The sequence below is a fragment of the Chrysemys picta genome, chromosome 6 (genome assembly GCF_011386835.1).
Source record: "Chrysemys picta bellii isolate R12L10 chromosome 6, ASM1138683v2, whole genome shotgun sequence".
Classification (NCBI taxonomy): Eukaryota; Metazoa; Chordata; order Testudines; family Emydidae; genus Chrysemys; species Chrysemys picta.
Window position 1 is genome coordinate 13,445,987 of NC_088796.1, and position 16,171 is coordinate 13,462,157.

At 47.1% G+C, this 16,171-nt stretch overlaps 1 protein-coding gene and 1 long non-coding RNA gene across 2 annotated transcripts in view; one reads left to right on the forward strand and one right to left on the reverse strand.

Moving 5' to 3' along the window:
* Nucleotides 1–1,546: 1,546 nt before the first annotated feature.
* On the reverse strand, nt 1,547–8,121 carry LOC135972339 (uncharacterized). The gene is made up of 3 exons (XR_010588760.1): nt 7,995–8,121; nt 6,074–6,236; nt 1,547–4,931 (listed from the first exon to the last, which is right to left on the reverse strand). It is a non-coding gene; the product is annotated as an uncharacterized LOC135972339 (long non-coding RNA).
* The window catches only part of LOC101938496 (elongation factor 2-like), a 31,629-nt gene continuing 23,572 nt past the window's right edge, over nt 8,115–16,171 (forward strand). The window contains exon 1 of the mRNA XM_008166050.4: nt 8,115–8,338. Coding sequence (XP_008164272.2) covers nt 8,336–8,338 — 3 coding nt within the window. The 5' untranslated portion in view covers nt 8,115–8,335. The remainder of the gene's footprint in view (nt 8,339–16,171) is intronic.

A 16,171-nucleotide genomic window follows, 5' to 3' on the forward strand; every position in this document is an offset into this window, starting at 1 on the left:
TGTCTTGACTTTATGGAACTCAGTCTTTCAAAGTAGTAAGATATTCCAAAGTACAATCTGATTCTTTGTATGCAGGCCATAGCTTGTCCCAGCTGGGTGATTCTTGGGAAGAGAGAATACCTCCGGGCTGTGGGATCTGGTCATGCTTCTTCATCATGTCCAGATTATAACAGCCATTCTCTCTCCCTTTCTTGGGCTTCCTTTTTGTTTAGTTCCATGGTTCATTGGTGTGCGTCCTTGCTGCCTCCCTCTCCTTGGCTCTGAGCTCAGCTTCCCACCTCTAGTGCTCTTGGTCCTTCTCCATTTTAGCCATCTCCAAATTGTTGGTCCGCTCTGCTACCTCCAAGTTCTGTACCTCTGTCTCAGCCAGTTTGAATTGCATGGCTGCCTCGCTGAGGGCTGTCTCTTTGACCACCATTTCTTTTGTTACTTTAGTCTATCTACTCATTTGACACTTTCTTTTGTTCTATTTCCTCGCCCAAAATAAACAAACAGAAAATAACACTGTAACTTTTCTTTGACTGTTCCCAGCCTTCTCACCTGAGAATCAATTAAAAACCTCATCAAATAGCAGGCTGTGTGTAAATCCTGTTCGACTACACCAGGATGATGCTATGGGACTTCACCCAGACCACCAAAAGGTTCTGTCACTGCCTGACCTGTAACCCTGGGAGCCTTTGTGCTGCGCAGCTTTGGTTCACAGCCCCCACACCAACAGCATGCTCACAGCCCAATGGTCTTATCCTGAGCTTCCACCACCCAGTTACTCCTTGCCAGGTGGCATCAACCACCCATCCTGGGATAGTTTTGTAATAAAACAAGAATACATTTATTAACAAAGAACAGACAGTTAAATGATAATATGCAAGAATAGAAGACGCAGATATGGTTACAAGTAAAACTAAACCAAACATGCTTACAAGGGACTATAACTTCTGCATGTTACAATCTTTGTCTAAACAGGTTTCTCGTGTATAGTCAGTTCCAGCTACTCTTGGATTTCAGGCCAAGAGGATACACTTTTCATGAGCTCATAGGGCATTGCTCTCCCTTTGTCCCCTAGATAATGGATACCAAAATGGCTTTCTGCTTCTATTTCCCAAAGTCTATTGCAGGGGTGGCCAAACGTACTGACCCTCTGAGCCACATACGATAATCTTCAGAAGTTTGAGAGCCGGCACTCCTGTTGAAGCTCTGAGCCCTGGTAGGTGCCTACCATGGGGCAGAAACCCTTAGCTCCCCACACCCCAGTCTGGTAGGTTGGTAATGGGGGGAGGGAGGACTCCGTGAATCGTGCTTTACCTGTAAAAGAGCCACATGCAGCTTGCGAGCCACTATTTGGCCACTCTTGGTCTATGATGTCTGTTCAAGAGACAGGAAGCTTTCCTGGGGAGTACAGGCTCCATCACTCATCCTAATTGCTAAATGGTATTTCCGCTCCTCTTGTTTTAACTTGATGGGGTTTTTTTACTTTATATGTACATGTACTCTTCATTGTTCTTGGAGGCATTATCTGGTTCAGTTTACATCAGAGACACGGGGAAACAAGAAAAACAACATACCTTTGTCTAGGGAAGGCTTGGTTTATGCACTGCTTGCAAACACTTTTTAAGAACATATTTCCAGCATATTGTGATGGGTTGGATCATAGAAACCCCCTGGGGCTGCCACCTGCTTTCCTGCCCTGGCCGCTTAGGACTTCAGTGCCCTGCCTGGTTTGAGCCAGACCCGCTAGCCTGCTGCAAACCCAGACCCAGGGTCTGAACCACGTCCCCTAACAGCTGTAGGCTTAACTGAAAGCAACTTACAGAAGTGTTCCTGTCTTTAACACTCAGATGTCCAACTCCCAATGGGGTCCAAACCCCAAATAAATCCATTTTACCCTGTATAAAGCTTACACAGGGTAAATTCATAAATTGTTCACCCTCTATAACACTGATAGAGAGATATGCACAGCTGTTTGCCCCCACCCCCAGGTACTGATACATACTCTGGGTTAATTAATAAGTAAAAAGTGATTTTATTAAATACAGAAAGTAGGATTTAAGTGGTTCCAAGTAGTAACAGACAGAACAAAGTGAATTACCAAGCAAAATAAAATAAAACACGCAAGTTTAAGTCTAGTACAGTAATAAAACTGAATACAGATAAAATCTCACCCTTAGAGATGTTTCAATACTTTTCTTTCACAGACTGGACACCTTCCTAGTCTGGGCACAATCCTTTCCCCGGTACAGCCCTTGTTCCAGCTCAGGTGGTAGCTAGGGGATTTCTCATGATGGCCATCCCCTTTTTTGTTCTCTTCCAGCCACTTATATATCTTTTGCATAAGGAGGGAATCCTTGTCCCTCTAGGCAGGCCCGCCCAGAGGGGGGGGCAAGTGGGGCAATTTACCCGGGGCCCTGCGAGCCCTGGCCCGGTGGCGGTCTGGGTCTTTGGCAGCATTTCGGCGGTGGGGGGCCCTTCAGTGCTGCTGAAGACACGGAGCGACTAAAGGGCCCCCCGCCGCCGAAGACCCGGACCGTCGCCGGGTGAGTACAAGCGCCGCAGCTCCCCCACTTTGCCCCAGGCCCCCTGAATCCTCTGGGTGGCCCTGTCTCTGGGTTCCCACCCCTCCTTCTCAATGGAAAAACACCAGGTTAAAGATGGATTCCAGTTCAGGTGACATGATCACATGTCACTGTAAGACCCCAAGCCTTCATTCCTCCCAGCCTGACTCACAGGAAGGCCTGCCTGCAAACAGAGCCATCCACAGTCAATTGTCCTGGTTGATGGGAGCCATCAAGATTCCAAACCACCATTAATGGCCCCACACTTTGCATAATTACAATAGGCCCTCAGAGTTATATTTCATATTTCTAGTTTCAGATACAAGAGTGATACATTTATACAAATAGGATGACCACACTCAGTAGATTATAAGCTTTGTAATGATACTTTACAAGAGACCTTTTGCATGAAGCATATTTTAGTTACATTATATTCACACTTAGCATACTTTCATAAAATCATATAGAGTGCAATGTCACACATACATCTACAATACTTTACACATACCGCCATGCATACATCACACAAAAATAATAATAACCAGCATTCTACCAATTTGAATACTATACATCCCAAGACACCTTTTAGATACAGATTAGGGCAAAAGTTGGGGCAATGAGTGTGCCAGGCCTGATGTGAGTGATAGTATGGTATGCCCACTGTCAGTTGGCACTGAGGGACTCCCTCGGTCACAGGGTGCTAACCCTGGTGTGCTAGTTATATTCCTACATTCTGCTTTTCTAAACACCCTTGCACATCCAAAACTGATCGCTTCTTGGGGCTTTCTGTTGCTCCTCTGGCTTCTGCAACATTTTTGCTTTTGTTGCATGTGTCTAATTTGGGGCATGATCCTACAAGCCCTTCATGGGCAGATATTCTGGGAAACTCAATGGTAGTTCCACATGCAGACAGCTCACATGGTCAAGGTTTTAGGTTGAAAGATGTTTGTTGACAAGGACCTAGTCTTTCTACGTGATTGTAAAGGTACATCTCTGGAGCTATATAGATAGCATGTTAATAAATTAATAATAATAATAATAATAAATAATATTCATTTCCTGTCTTACATTTTTGCATAATGTTGCTCTATAGTTTTGAAACAGCTGCCATGTTCCAACCCAGAGGCTGCTGCATTTCAGAATTGGATAAAGAGATCTATGTACATGTTTTCTGCACTTCACAGCCTGGTCTGAAGCTTAGATCGTTGATATTCATAAAGGATATTCTTGAATGAAAAGCTGTATGAAAAAATATAAAGTGCCTGTGACGTTATCTAATTAAAATATGACCACGTAGATCTTTGTTGCTACCATTGTTATATAATTGCAACAAATCTTGTACAAAGTGTGGCATGTAAAATGTCTATGGAAAAGTTGATTTGCTGAATATGATTATGCTATTGGCATGCATGTATTATTTTTGTATTTGAAGTTGTGAGTTTTGACTCTATATCTGTATTTCAAATGTGTTTGCTTCTGGGTAACACACACGAGATATTTAGCCAGCACATTGTGAAGGAACTATTTAAGTTGAATGGCCCATCAAAGAACACTTAACTCAAAATGGACCGTGGGAGATGCCTATCTACTCTTAATGGAATTTCTTGTGATGGCTTCTACTGTGACTAAGCGAAGCATGCATGGACATGTAACTTCCCCATGTGACTCCAAACACCATCTTGTTCCCTGTAATTTTCCACAGTGAGAACAATGGGTTTCCCTTCACTTGACAGAAGCTATAAGAGGCCCTGGAAACAGCTCCATTTTGCCTCTTTCCTGCTCAAACGTCTGGACTATGGACTTATACTAATGGGAACATTCTAACCAAGGGACTGAGGACCTTCCAACGATTTGGAAGCAACCAGAGACTTAACAAGCCAGCAGTTTATTCCATCACTACTATGAGCATGATCCAAGAATTTTGCATTTATTGTATTTATTTGATTCTTTAAACCAATTTTAACTCTCACTTTTCTTTCTTTTTTATAAATAAACCTTTAGATACTAAAGGGATTGACAACAGTCTGATTATTGGATAAGATCTGAGTTGTAGATTGACCTGGGTATGTGGCTGGTCCTTTGGGATCAGAAGTACCCTTTTGTTTGATGAAATTGGTTTTAAATAACCACTCCTCATTAAGTCTAGTGTCTGGGTGTTGAATCCAGGACTGGAATACCTAAGGAGGCTGCATTTCTGACTTCTTGTTAGCCAGTGTGGTGAGACAGAAGTTTACTTTAGTTGCTGGTTTGGTACATCTCATGGAAGAATAACCACCAGTTTTGGGGCATCTGTCCTCTTTCCCCAGCAGCTTGTCCTGAATTTGGTATTCTCAGTGGTGACCCATGGAGGCACAGTGACAGTGCCCGTTCTTACTTGAATATCTTTAATAAAAGAAAAAGTTCCATAGGAACAGAATGTTTTCTTTGTATTTAAAGGGAAACTGTTAAGTTAATAATTTTAAAGTAGGTTCCATAGCTAATGGCTATGACAGGTAGAGTCTAAATATCTGTTTAAAGCAAGCAACCAATCAAGTCTAGCACTGTGCCACCAACATTTCACACAAAACCTTATGCCACCATATTTTCAAGATCAAAGCAATAAACTATCAAAAGAATGTTTTTAACTCCCCCAGCAGGGGAAACGGCTGGCATGCTACTGATATACAAAATAATAAATGTTGCTTCTGAAATTCCCCTTACAGGCAACTAAAGTTAAGACTGCAAGGTCCTTGGGAGCAAGGGGCTATTTTGGTTCTATTGCTTGTACAGCCCCTATCACAATGGGGTCTTGGTTCCTGACTGAGGTACCTCGGTGCTACCATAATATAAATAACTCCACAGAACACTTTTGAAACGGTATTGGTGGCATGGGGGAATAGCTGGGTAGTGGGGGGGAACCGGCACTGGAGGGGGTGAGGTGGAATAGCTGGGGGAAAGCTGGCACAAGATGCTGGCTGTGACATGCCAGGGTACAATCCAAACTAATGAGCAGCTGTGTCACCTCTGCTCTGCAACCTTGGGTGCCTTACAATGCCTTGCTAAAGTAGTTCCCACTTGGGCGGCTCACAAACAGCTTAACAGCATGTCAAGCCACATCCTGAGTGTTTGTGTGTAACTGCAGCCTGCCAGCCACACTTCAGTTACACTCTGGGCTCTCACCAGCCTGGGTCATACTGCAGGATGACCTCAACACACCCCCAGTCTTAGATTTTCCCCAGAAATGTAAGTCCTGTACTGCCCAGCCCTCTCCTGGACAGTACAGGTTATATTAGGTCCGTTATTTCTTTAAAAGGAATAATATGCACACAATTTGCCACCCCAAATAGAGCTTCCCTGACACTTCACTATAAACACACTGGATTAGATAAAACAATACAAGTTTATTAACTGCAAACAGATAGAGTTTGAGTATGTACAAGTAGTGAGGCATAAAAGTCAGAAATGGTTACAAGAAAAATAAATATAAAACACTGCTGGTGCCTAACTTAACAAACTATGTTAAATTCAAAGCAAAGTTTCCTCACCACATGCTCTCAGCAGTCTTATCATCCAAGCATCTTAGGTCAGGATCCCTTCCCCAGTTCAATGGCTGCTTCCTTTGTCCCTCCAGGTGCAGCAAATCAATGAGGGGTGGATGTACCTTGGGATGTTTGTCCCCCTGCCTGAAGAACATTTCCCTCTGGGTACCTGGAGACAAAAAGTCTATGTGGAAGGATGTTCCCTGCTACTTTTTTTCTCACTTGTTTGAGCTTCCTTTGTTTCCCTTCCTATTTGATGACTCTGTTTACTGCTTACATTCAAATTAAGCAGAACACACATTCCCTTGTTTGAGACAGACCTGTTTGCCAACCTCAGTTTGGAACATGTGTTAATAACACCATACAGAGAAGTCTTATAACTTCACACATAATGTTGTCACACATAGTTTAACAGGATTATACTGATAAGCAAATGATGAGTTTTCAAATGACACCTTACAAAGTGTACTCTGTACAAAGATTATTACAATAGTGAGTAGGATGTGACTAAAGGGGTATGTTCTGTCACAGTGGCATAGGGAAGCTGGAGGAGCTAGGTGGTGGGGGTAAGGTGGCAATGGAGGGGGTAGGAGGAAGCTCATAGTGGGGGGGGGTGTAGGGCAGTGGTGCCGGAACAGGGGGTCAGGGGGCCATGGCCCTCCCACTTTTCAAAAGTGGACGGGCCTGGCCTGTCAACTTTTCACCACTGCAAACCACGCCCCCTTCCCCTCCAGGAATAGCTGGGTACCGAGGGCGAGCTGGCATGGGAGGGAATAGGGGGGAAGCTGGCATGGGAGGGGGAGGGAGAGGGGGAGAAGGTGGAATAGCTGGTACAGGGGCAAAGCTGGTATGGGAGGGCAGGGGGAGGATGGAATAGCTGAGTACCAGGGGGAGCTGGCATGGGAGAGGAACTGGGGAAAGGTGAAATAGCTGGACACTAGGGGGAGCTGGCATGGGAGGGGATGGGGGGGAGGTGAAATAGTTGGGTACCGGGGAAGCTGGCACAGGAGGAGATGGGAGCAGGGGAAAGGTGAAATAGCTGGTACTGGGGGGAGCTGGCACAGGAGGGGAGGGGGGGAAGGTGGAATTGCTGGATTCTGCGGGGAGCTGGCACGAGAGGGAACGGGGTGAACTGGCACGGGAGGGGAACAGGGGGAAGGTGGAATCACTGGGTACTGTGGGAAGCTGGCATGGGAGGGGATGGGGGAACTGGCACGAGAGGGGAACTGGGGGAAGGTGGAATCAATGGGTACTGCAGGAAGCTGGCACGGGAGGGGACACAGGGGAACTGGCATGGGAGGGGAACCAGGGGAAGGTGGAATTGCTGGATACTGCAGGAGCTGGCATGGGAGGGGAAGGGGGAAACTGGCATGGGAGGGGAACCGGGGGAAGGTGGAATTGCTAGGTACTGGGGGGAACTGGCATGGGAGGGGACGGGGATGGAGACTGGGGTGGGGACTGGCACAGGAGAGGAACCGGGGGAAGGTGGAATCGCTGGATACTGGGGGGAGCTGGCATGGGAGGGGATGGGAGTGGGGACTGGCATGGGAGGAGAACCGGGGGAAGGTGGAATCACTGGATACTGCGGGGAGCTGGCATGGGAGGGGATGGGGGGAACTGTCACGGGAGGGGAACCGGGGAAAGGTGAAATCGCTGGGTACTGGGGGGAGCTGCATGGGAGGGGATGGGGGTCACTGGCATGGGAGGGGATGGGGGTCACTGGCATGGGAGGGGAACCGGGGAAAGGTGAAATCGCTGGATACTGCGGGAAGCTGGCATGGGAACTGGGGGAAGGTGGAATCACTGGATACTGCGGGAAGCTGGCACGGGAAGGGATGGGAGGGGAAGCAGGGAAAGGTGAAATCGCTGGATACTGCAGGGAGCTGGCATGGGAGGGGAACCAAGGGCAGGTGGAATCGCTGGGTACCTGCAGGAGCGTGGGAACCATTTGTGGGGTGCTGAAAGCCACTGAACCCAAGTAACCCCCCTGTGTGTGATGGAAACCCCTGCAAGCCAGGGGTGCTCCTGCACCCCCAGCACTTGTGGTACCAGGGGCCACTGGCGCTGGGTGAGGAGCAGCCCCCAGCCGGAGCACGTCCCGCCCGCGGGGAAGGCGGGCGCTCCAGCGCGGCTGTGTTGCCCCATCCCGACTCTCCCTGTTCCGGGCCCGGCTCCTCCTGGCTGGGTCTCGGCTGGGGCGGAGGCTCCTGAAGCGCGGCGGCAGCCCCGGGTTGAGGGCGGGGGAAGCATCCGGAGCCATCCGCCGCCATGGTGAGTGCCCCCGGGCGGAAGGGCTCCGCAGCCCGCGGGGGCAGCCCGCCGCGCCGCGCCCCTGGGGCAGCGCCCCCCGCCTGCTCCGGGGCGTGAGGAGAGGGCAGCCGGGGCGGCCATTTTCCCCGCAGGGTCCCTCACACCGCGGCGTGTCTGGCCAGGGGCTGGCTGGGGGCCGCTGAGTCTGCCTGCGGCCCCGGGGTCCCGAGCGGGATTAGCCCCCCGGAGAGCCCGCCCCGGGGCTGCTGGAGCCTTACAGTGGGGCGGGACCTTCCCAAACAGCTGCTCTGAGCCTGACTGCTGCGTATGCAGGAGCCAGAATGCTCTGAACGGCCCTTGACTCCGGTTTGGGGCCGTTTATACGGTGCTAGTGCTCCACCTCACTTCCGGGTTCTCTTTCTGATCCCCTGATAATCCCTGTTGTTTCCATAAAGATGGCAGGCGTGTGAGTCAGGCAGCAGAGAGAAATGCTGCTCTGTGTTTAGGGGGTGAAGGGTGCTGGAGATCATGACACAGGCTAGGACTTCGTTTTGTGTTGTACATGTTGCCCATCCTTCCTTGAGCCACAAGTTCCCATACGGTTCTGGAGTTAAATAATAGCCGGCGCAGGTAGAAAGCGGTTTAGAAACACGGGTAAGGGAGGTAATAGGTACCACACCACGTTAGACGAGATCTGAAAGGGGTTTTGTGTGTGTCAGTACACATCCTGTGTTATACCTGCTCAGACCTGTTGTGCCTGAGTCAGATCATCTGGGGTTTCCTAGGAAATTGGAGACACTGCTGGGTTGTTGTTGGTTTTTTTTAATTTATTTGTGTTTATTTTGTTGGCAAGCCAGCCCTATTACTTTAAATAGCACCAGCTGTTAATAATGCATCTCATCTCTGCTGAATATTTTTATCGTAGGGATCAGTCGGTAATGAGCCTGGTTCTGAGATAAATAAATGCCATCACGATTTTGCTCTTTTCTTTAATGTTGTTAAGATCTCTCAGTTCAGTCCTTCTATTTCTAACTTTTTGGAGGGGGGGGCATGACAATATGTACACCTTTTACTGGCGTATACCTCCCTTACTTGTGTTTACATCAGCAATAAGTTTAGATGGGGTTTTACATATTTACTTTATATCACTGTCTGTTCCTGACTTGAAATTGGGTCGTGGGTCATTCCTCCTTGCCTTACAGTGGGGAAGCCAAGAAAAGAGGGGGAAGCTTGTTATGGGGGGAGGGAGGTTGATTCTCCTGTGTGCCTGTGCTGCTGAGCCGGTGAGAAGCACTGCTGCAGTATGCAGCCAAGATGATGTCATGTAATTGCCCAGGAGTGATTCTGGTTTCTCACAGTTGTGGCTGTAAAATTTGTGGGTTTTGTTGAAAATCTGCTGTGTTTTACTTGTGGAAGGGAGAAAAATACTCTACATTTTTGGATTGCCTTTTCACCTGCCCTGTCTCCATACTATTAAGCCCCATCTACTCTGTTGCAAGCTGGACCTACGTTTTGTGGCAGGATTCTTTTCTCCGGCAGTCTGGTGCAGCATACTGGAAACTCGGCAGCAGTTTTGTTGAAATGTAAAACAAAATCCTGTAAATTAATTGAATATAAAGAATAACATTTTTTATGCTATGTCCATATTTCCAGTTTTCTTTATGCCAAAAAAATTTGTATGAGGAATACGTTACAGTAACATAGAATTTGTCAGGGGTGGTTTTAGAGGTTTTTACAGTTGAGTAAGGTTTTAGAAGGGGCTTTTGGGACGCAGTTTGGGAGGAATGTGAGTAGTATACAGCTCGATAGCATTCATCACTATATTTTTGACAGGTTTCTACACCCCATTTTGGGCTTTTGTCCTGCCCTCCGTTCCCATTTCCATTGGTGTCGAGGTTTGGCACAGTCGGCCATTTCTAATTTTTTTCCTTATTTTTTATGTTTGGTCAGGGGAATGTTGTGTGATTGTACTTTGATACGTTTGGTTGATTATTTAGAGGAAAAGGTTGAAAGAATAGAGTAAGAGAGCTTAAATGAAATGAGTTTTTTTGGTTAGGTTTAAAGCAGGGGTGGGCAAACTACAGCCTGCAGGCCGGATCCAGGCCCTCAGGGCTTTGGATCCGGCCTGCGGGATTGCCACGCCCATGGTGCCACAGGCCCCGTGCTGCTCCCCGAGCCCCTCCTGCACCCCAACTCCCTGCCCTGAGCCCCCGCCGCACCGCTCCTGCACCCCAACCCCCTGCCCTGAATCTCCTCCCACAGTTCTCCCTGCACCCCTGCTCTGAGCCCCCTCCTGCACTCCACACCCCCTCCTGCACCCCAACCCCATTCCCTGAGCCCCCCATACACCCCGCACCCTTCCTCTGCCCCAACCCCTTGCCCTGAGCCCCTTCCTGAACACCGCCCCCCTCCCACACCCCGCACTCCTCCCAACCCCCTGCCCCAGCCCTACATTCATTGCCCTGCATGCAATTTCCCTACAGCTGTGGCCCTCGGGCCAAAAGGTTTGCCACCCCTGCTTTAGAGGAAAAAAGGAAAGAAAGCTTATTAAACAGAAGAAAGATTGTTTGGTTAGGTTTAGTAAGGAGAGATGATTTTTAAAGAATAGAAAGAGAGGAAAAAATAAGCACAGGGCAAAGAAAAAAGGTTTTAGAGAATAAAAAAAAATAACGCAATAAGAGAGTCTATGTTACTGAACACATGCAGAGCGAAACATCCTAGCCTAGCGACTGCCGGTTGTGAAATGATAACTGTTCTGGGAGACAAACCTTGGGCACTATCCCCGCCTCTTGGTGGACCAATCAGACGCTGCTTTACGGCTACGTCACAGAATACACTTTTTGAACCAGTCCTTTCATGCCAAAACTTTAAAACAAGAGCCTTTCAGAAATGGGCTATTGCAGAGTTGATTATTTAAAAAACTCTAACCAATGAGCATTGACTGTGTATACAAAGCCACGTATTTTTTCGAACTGCGGCTTTAAAAGCCTAGACACAACAGCCATGTCCTTTTACAAGACGCCCACAGATGCCACGAAGCCTGAATTGCATATGGGTGGGCCAGCTCGTGTTCAGAAGAGAAGACCCATTTACACTTATTTTGCTAAAGAGGCAGCACTGAACCCCGCATTTCATCCTGAAATTGAACTGAAGAAACAGGAAGACTTTATGGAGTGGGAGGAAAGCTCTCTATGGGAACCCTACAGGGTGGTTCTGTCTTCTGCTCCTTTCTCTTCTCCCTCTAGACTTTATTCCTGGGTATTGTCATCTGCTTTTGTAATTTCTACTTTCATCTTTATGCTGCTGATTTACAAGTCCCTCTTCCTGTCCTGTATATCTAACATTGTTGGTTTGACTTTATATAGCTGAAGTTTAGGGCCAGATTCACTCCAAGTTTGTTGATTTTGCCAGTGTAACCCTGCTGCAGGCTACCTTTATACATTGTAAGCAAAAAAGGCACAATTGTAATTTCTTTGTTTTCTAAAATCCTTCCAATTTTAAGAAAATGAGAATGTAATCAGTTGTGATTATATTATCGTAAATGCATTACTAGCACTGATTACAATGATACATAGAAACATATAATATTCTTCAGCTTATGAGAAGCTAGTCTTCACTGCAAGTTTTAGAAGGACTTAGAGGGGCCTGCCCAGGGAAGCATGCCCAGCAGCCTCCCTCTTCCTCTCTCCACATATTGAGCAGTAGTGAGAAAGCTTGTAATGGACAGACTATGGAAATCTCCAGATCCTTGGGGCTCCTTTCCTAAAGTAGCTTGCACCAACCACAGCCAAGGCCACAGAGTCAGGGCTTTCCACTTCTCTTACATTCCACCTGCTACGGACACATGCACTTGAAACAGAGAGATCTGCCCTGGTTATTGGACCAGTGGCCTCTCCTCCCCATGGGAGACAGAAACCAGGAGGAGCCTCCCAGGTCTTCTGACACCAATATTCACTCAACTCTGAATCTTGATGTCTGGGAGCCTGCTTCTCCACTCAGTGACTTCAGTGGAACTACACTAGCAACTCCCCTGGAATTTTTTCCCCTGACTTCCATTGGTTGTTGGTCCCCAGGGCTGGCCTTACCTTGAGGCAAACTGAGGCGGCCGCCTCAGGTGCCAGATGGTGGGGGGGGCACCACTAGGACTCAGAGTGTAGAAAATTGTGTCTTCTGCTGGTGCATATGTATTCTCTCTACTCTAGATGCACAGAGATGGTGGAGTGCTGTGCTGGAGGAAGGAGGGCACAAGAGACATAACCGACAGGCAGGAGAAAAGATGAGAGGGAATAACAGAAAGCAGCAGGAGCTGCAGGGGGAGAGAGGAGGAGCCTCTTATGTACCTCTCTAGCACCCCCAGGAGCCTGGACTGATTCACACCAGCTTCTCAGGGAGCTTCCTGTTTCCTGCCGCTTCCCTGAACCCACTTGAGGAGAACAGGCAGTCAACTGAAGTAGTAGAAGCCAGTTAGCAAGGCCGGCTCCAGGCACCTGCTGAGCAAGCAGGTGCTTGGGGTGGCCAAGGGGAAGGGGCAGCACATTGGACTCTTCAGGGGCAATTTGGCGGAGGGTCCCTCGGTCCCTCTCGGAGGGAAGGACCTGCCGCCAAATTGCCGTTGAAGAAGAAAGCAGCGTGGTGGAGCTGCCTTTATTTTTTTTTTTCCCACCGCTTGAGGCGGCGAAAACCTGGGAGCCAGCCCTGCCAGTTAGGCCCTTAAGATGCTGATATCTTCCCTCACTCAGGCCCTGCTACCAGCCTGCTTATTTGTCCCCTTCAATTGAGTGTTGAGAGCCACTATAGCTGGCACAGAACAGCAGTCATGAGTGAAAGAAGAAAACACCCCACTGGGGCAGCATTCAGAAAAAGAAAGCAAGCAAAGGAAGCTTTTCTATCTAAGCAGGAAGGAGCTCTCCTGAGATAAATAGACACAAATGTTCGTGGTGAGCCTTCCGGCCCCCGTGAGGATGTGACTGGTGAGGAGATACCTGATCTTCCAGTTAGTCAGAGTGCAGGTGACCTGGCAGCTACTGCAGCATCCATATCTCCATCTCAAATGGATGTAACCATGCACACTCCTGAAGAAAAGTGTAGATCAGAGAAGAGTGGGGTGGAGGCACAAGAAACTGCTGCTGCTGAGTTTAGTTCCTTAAGTCTAGATGATCCAGGACTGTGAACCCACTTGAGCAGTAGCCTGAGGGACTTCCTTGTACTGCATGGGCCACAGCAAGTGAAAAACTTCATGTTCCCCAAAGACAATGAAAATAGAAGTTTCCATCCAACACATTACTGGCGTGAAATCCCCAATGGTGACAAAGTGGAGAGGCCATGGCTTATGTACTCAAAAACCCAGAATGCTGCATACTGTTTTTGTTGCAAACTCTTCCAGTCTAACATTCCAGCCACATTGGGTTCTACATGAACAAAGGACTGGAAAAATCTGGCTAGAAATCTGGCATGCTATAAGAAGGCTGCAAACCATCAGAGAGCATTCCATAGGTGGAAAGAGCTTGAGATGAGACTAAGGTTAAAGGCCACCAGAGATTATCAGCATCAAGAGAAGATTGCATCAGAATCTGTTTACTGACAAAATGTTCTGAAAAGGCTCATTGCCATTGTGAGAATGCTTGCTACCCAAAACCTAGCATTGCATGGCACTTCAGATCAACTGTATGTGCCAAACACTGGAAACTTCCTTAAAATTGTGGAGCTGATGTCTGAGTTTGATGCAGGGGCATCTAAGCAAAGTCACCACTCAAGAAATGTACACATACCACTACCTTGGAAAAACAATTCAAAATTGAGATCCTACAGTTACTGGCAACAAAAGTCAAACAGAAGATTGTGGCAGATCTGAAGTCAGCAAGATATTACTCTGTTATTCTGGACTGCACACCTGACATTGAAACAAATTACTTTAATGGTGCATTTTGTAACAACAACAGAACCTAGTGAAAATGTCCCTGCAATGGTGACTGTCAGAGAGCATTTTCTAGAATTTATTGACATCGATTATACTACAGGAACTGGTATGACAAATGTGCTTCTTAAAAAGCTGGAAGAGTCGGGAATTGCGATAGCTGACATGAGAGGTCAGGGCTACGATAATTGTGCCAACATGAGAGGAAAGAACAGAGGAGTGCAGACACGGATCTGAGAGTTAAACCCTCGAGTTCTTTTTGTCCCATGCAGTTCTCATTCATTAAACTTTGTGGTCAGTGATGCAGCATCAGCTTCTAGTGAGGCTGCTGAATTTTTTTAATGTAATTCAAAGCATCTATGTATTTTTCTCTGCATCAACTAATGGATGGCAAATTTTGAAGCAACATCTGGGAACAACTTCTCTGACACTGGAAACCACTGAGTGCCACACGATGGGAAAGTCAAGTGGAGGCAATAAAGCCTATCAAACACCAAATTGGGAAGATAGATGATGCCATAGTTCCCATAATGGAGGATAATGCTATGACAGGAACTGTTCGTGGGAAAACAGTGGCAGAGGGAAATGGAATCATCAGAAACATACATAACTTCAAATTTCTGTGTGGCTTAGTGTTGTGGCATGACATACTGTTTGAAATAAATGTGCAATACAGTCAGTTGAAGAACGTTTCATGCAGCTCAAAGAACACCGCAGTATATTTGGGATGTTGTATGATATTCCAAAACTCCTCACTATACCTGAAGAAGACCTACACCAGCAAGGCAGGGCACTAGAGACAGTGGTGACACATGATGACATGCGCAATATTGATGCGAGTGATTTAGGTGATGAACTGAAAGCCCTTTCAAGATACATCTCAGCAGGATCAACTCCAAAGGATGTTCTGGAATATATGTGCACAAATAAGATGACCACCCTCTTTCCAAATGCTTTTGTTGCTCTGCGCATACTTCTAACACTTCCTGTAACAGTTGCCAGTGGAGAACGCAGCTCTCCAAGCTGAAGTTAATAAAAACACATCTACACTCCACAATGACACAGGAGAGGCTGGTCGGCCTTGCTACCATCTCAACAGAGCATGAGCTGGCCCAGACCGTGGACCTTCAGGAAGCAGTTCAAATTTTTGCAACCAAGAAGGCATGGAAATCACCACTTTGATTATTCAAACAAATAAAAATGCCAGTGTTTACTATGCAGACAAGAAAAGTTACATTTGCTGTTCTGGCGTTTGAAAGTGAAGTGTTACTTAAAATTTTTGAACAAGGCATTTTAAGTTGTTAGTTCTCCTTTATTGGCGTAGGTAGCAGAGCAGTACCATGAGAGGAGTAGAAAAGGAAGAAGGCAGAATTGAGACCTTTCAAAGTTTTGGCCCAAGTGATGGGGCATGGGGTTGTCATTTGAGCTCCCCGCCTCAGGTTCCAAAATGTTGTGGGCCGGCTCTGTTGGTCCCCTTCATCCCGCCTTGACCCTGCCTAACTTCACTCTTCTGCTGTTGTGTTTATCTCCTTTCCCCTCTACCACTCTCCTCTGTTTCCCTCTACTGTTTACGTACCCCCTTCAGCCATTCCCCCAAAAGCAATAGTAATATAAATAATATATTAAACATGAAAAAGCAGACAAACCCTTAGAACTGACATTCCACGTGCGTGGGATTAACTGGATCACTTTGCTTGTATGCTGTATGCCTTTCCCGTGTCATTAATTATTATTATTTATTTGCATTGCAGTTTGCATCTGAGGCCCCAATAAGGGACGGGAGCTCAATTGTGCTAGGCATTGTACAGATATATAACAGACAGTCCCTGCCCTGAAGAGCATGTCCTTCATCTGTTTTTTGTCTTTTCAGATCTCTTCAGGATAGGGACTGTATCTTCCTATATGTTTTTACAACACTTAATACAAAGCCCCCTGTCCCC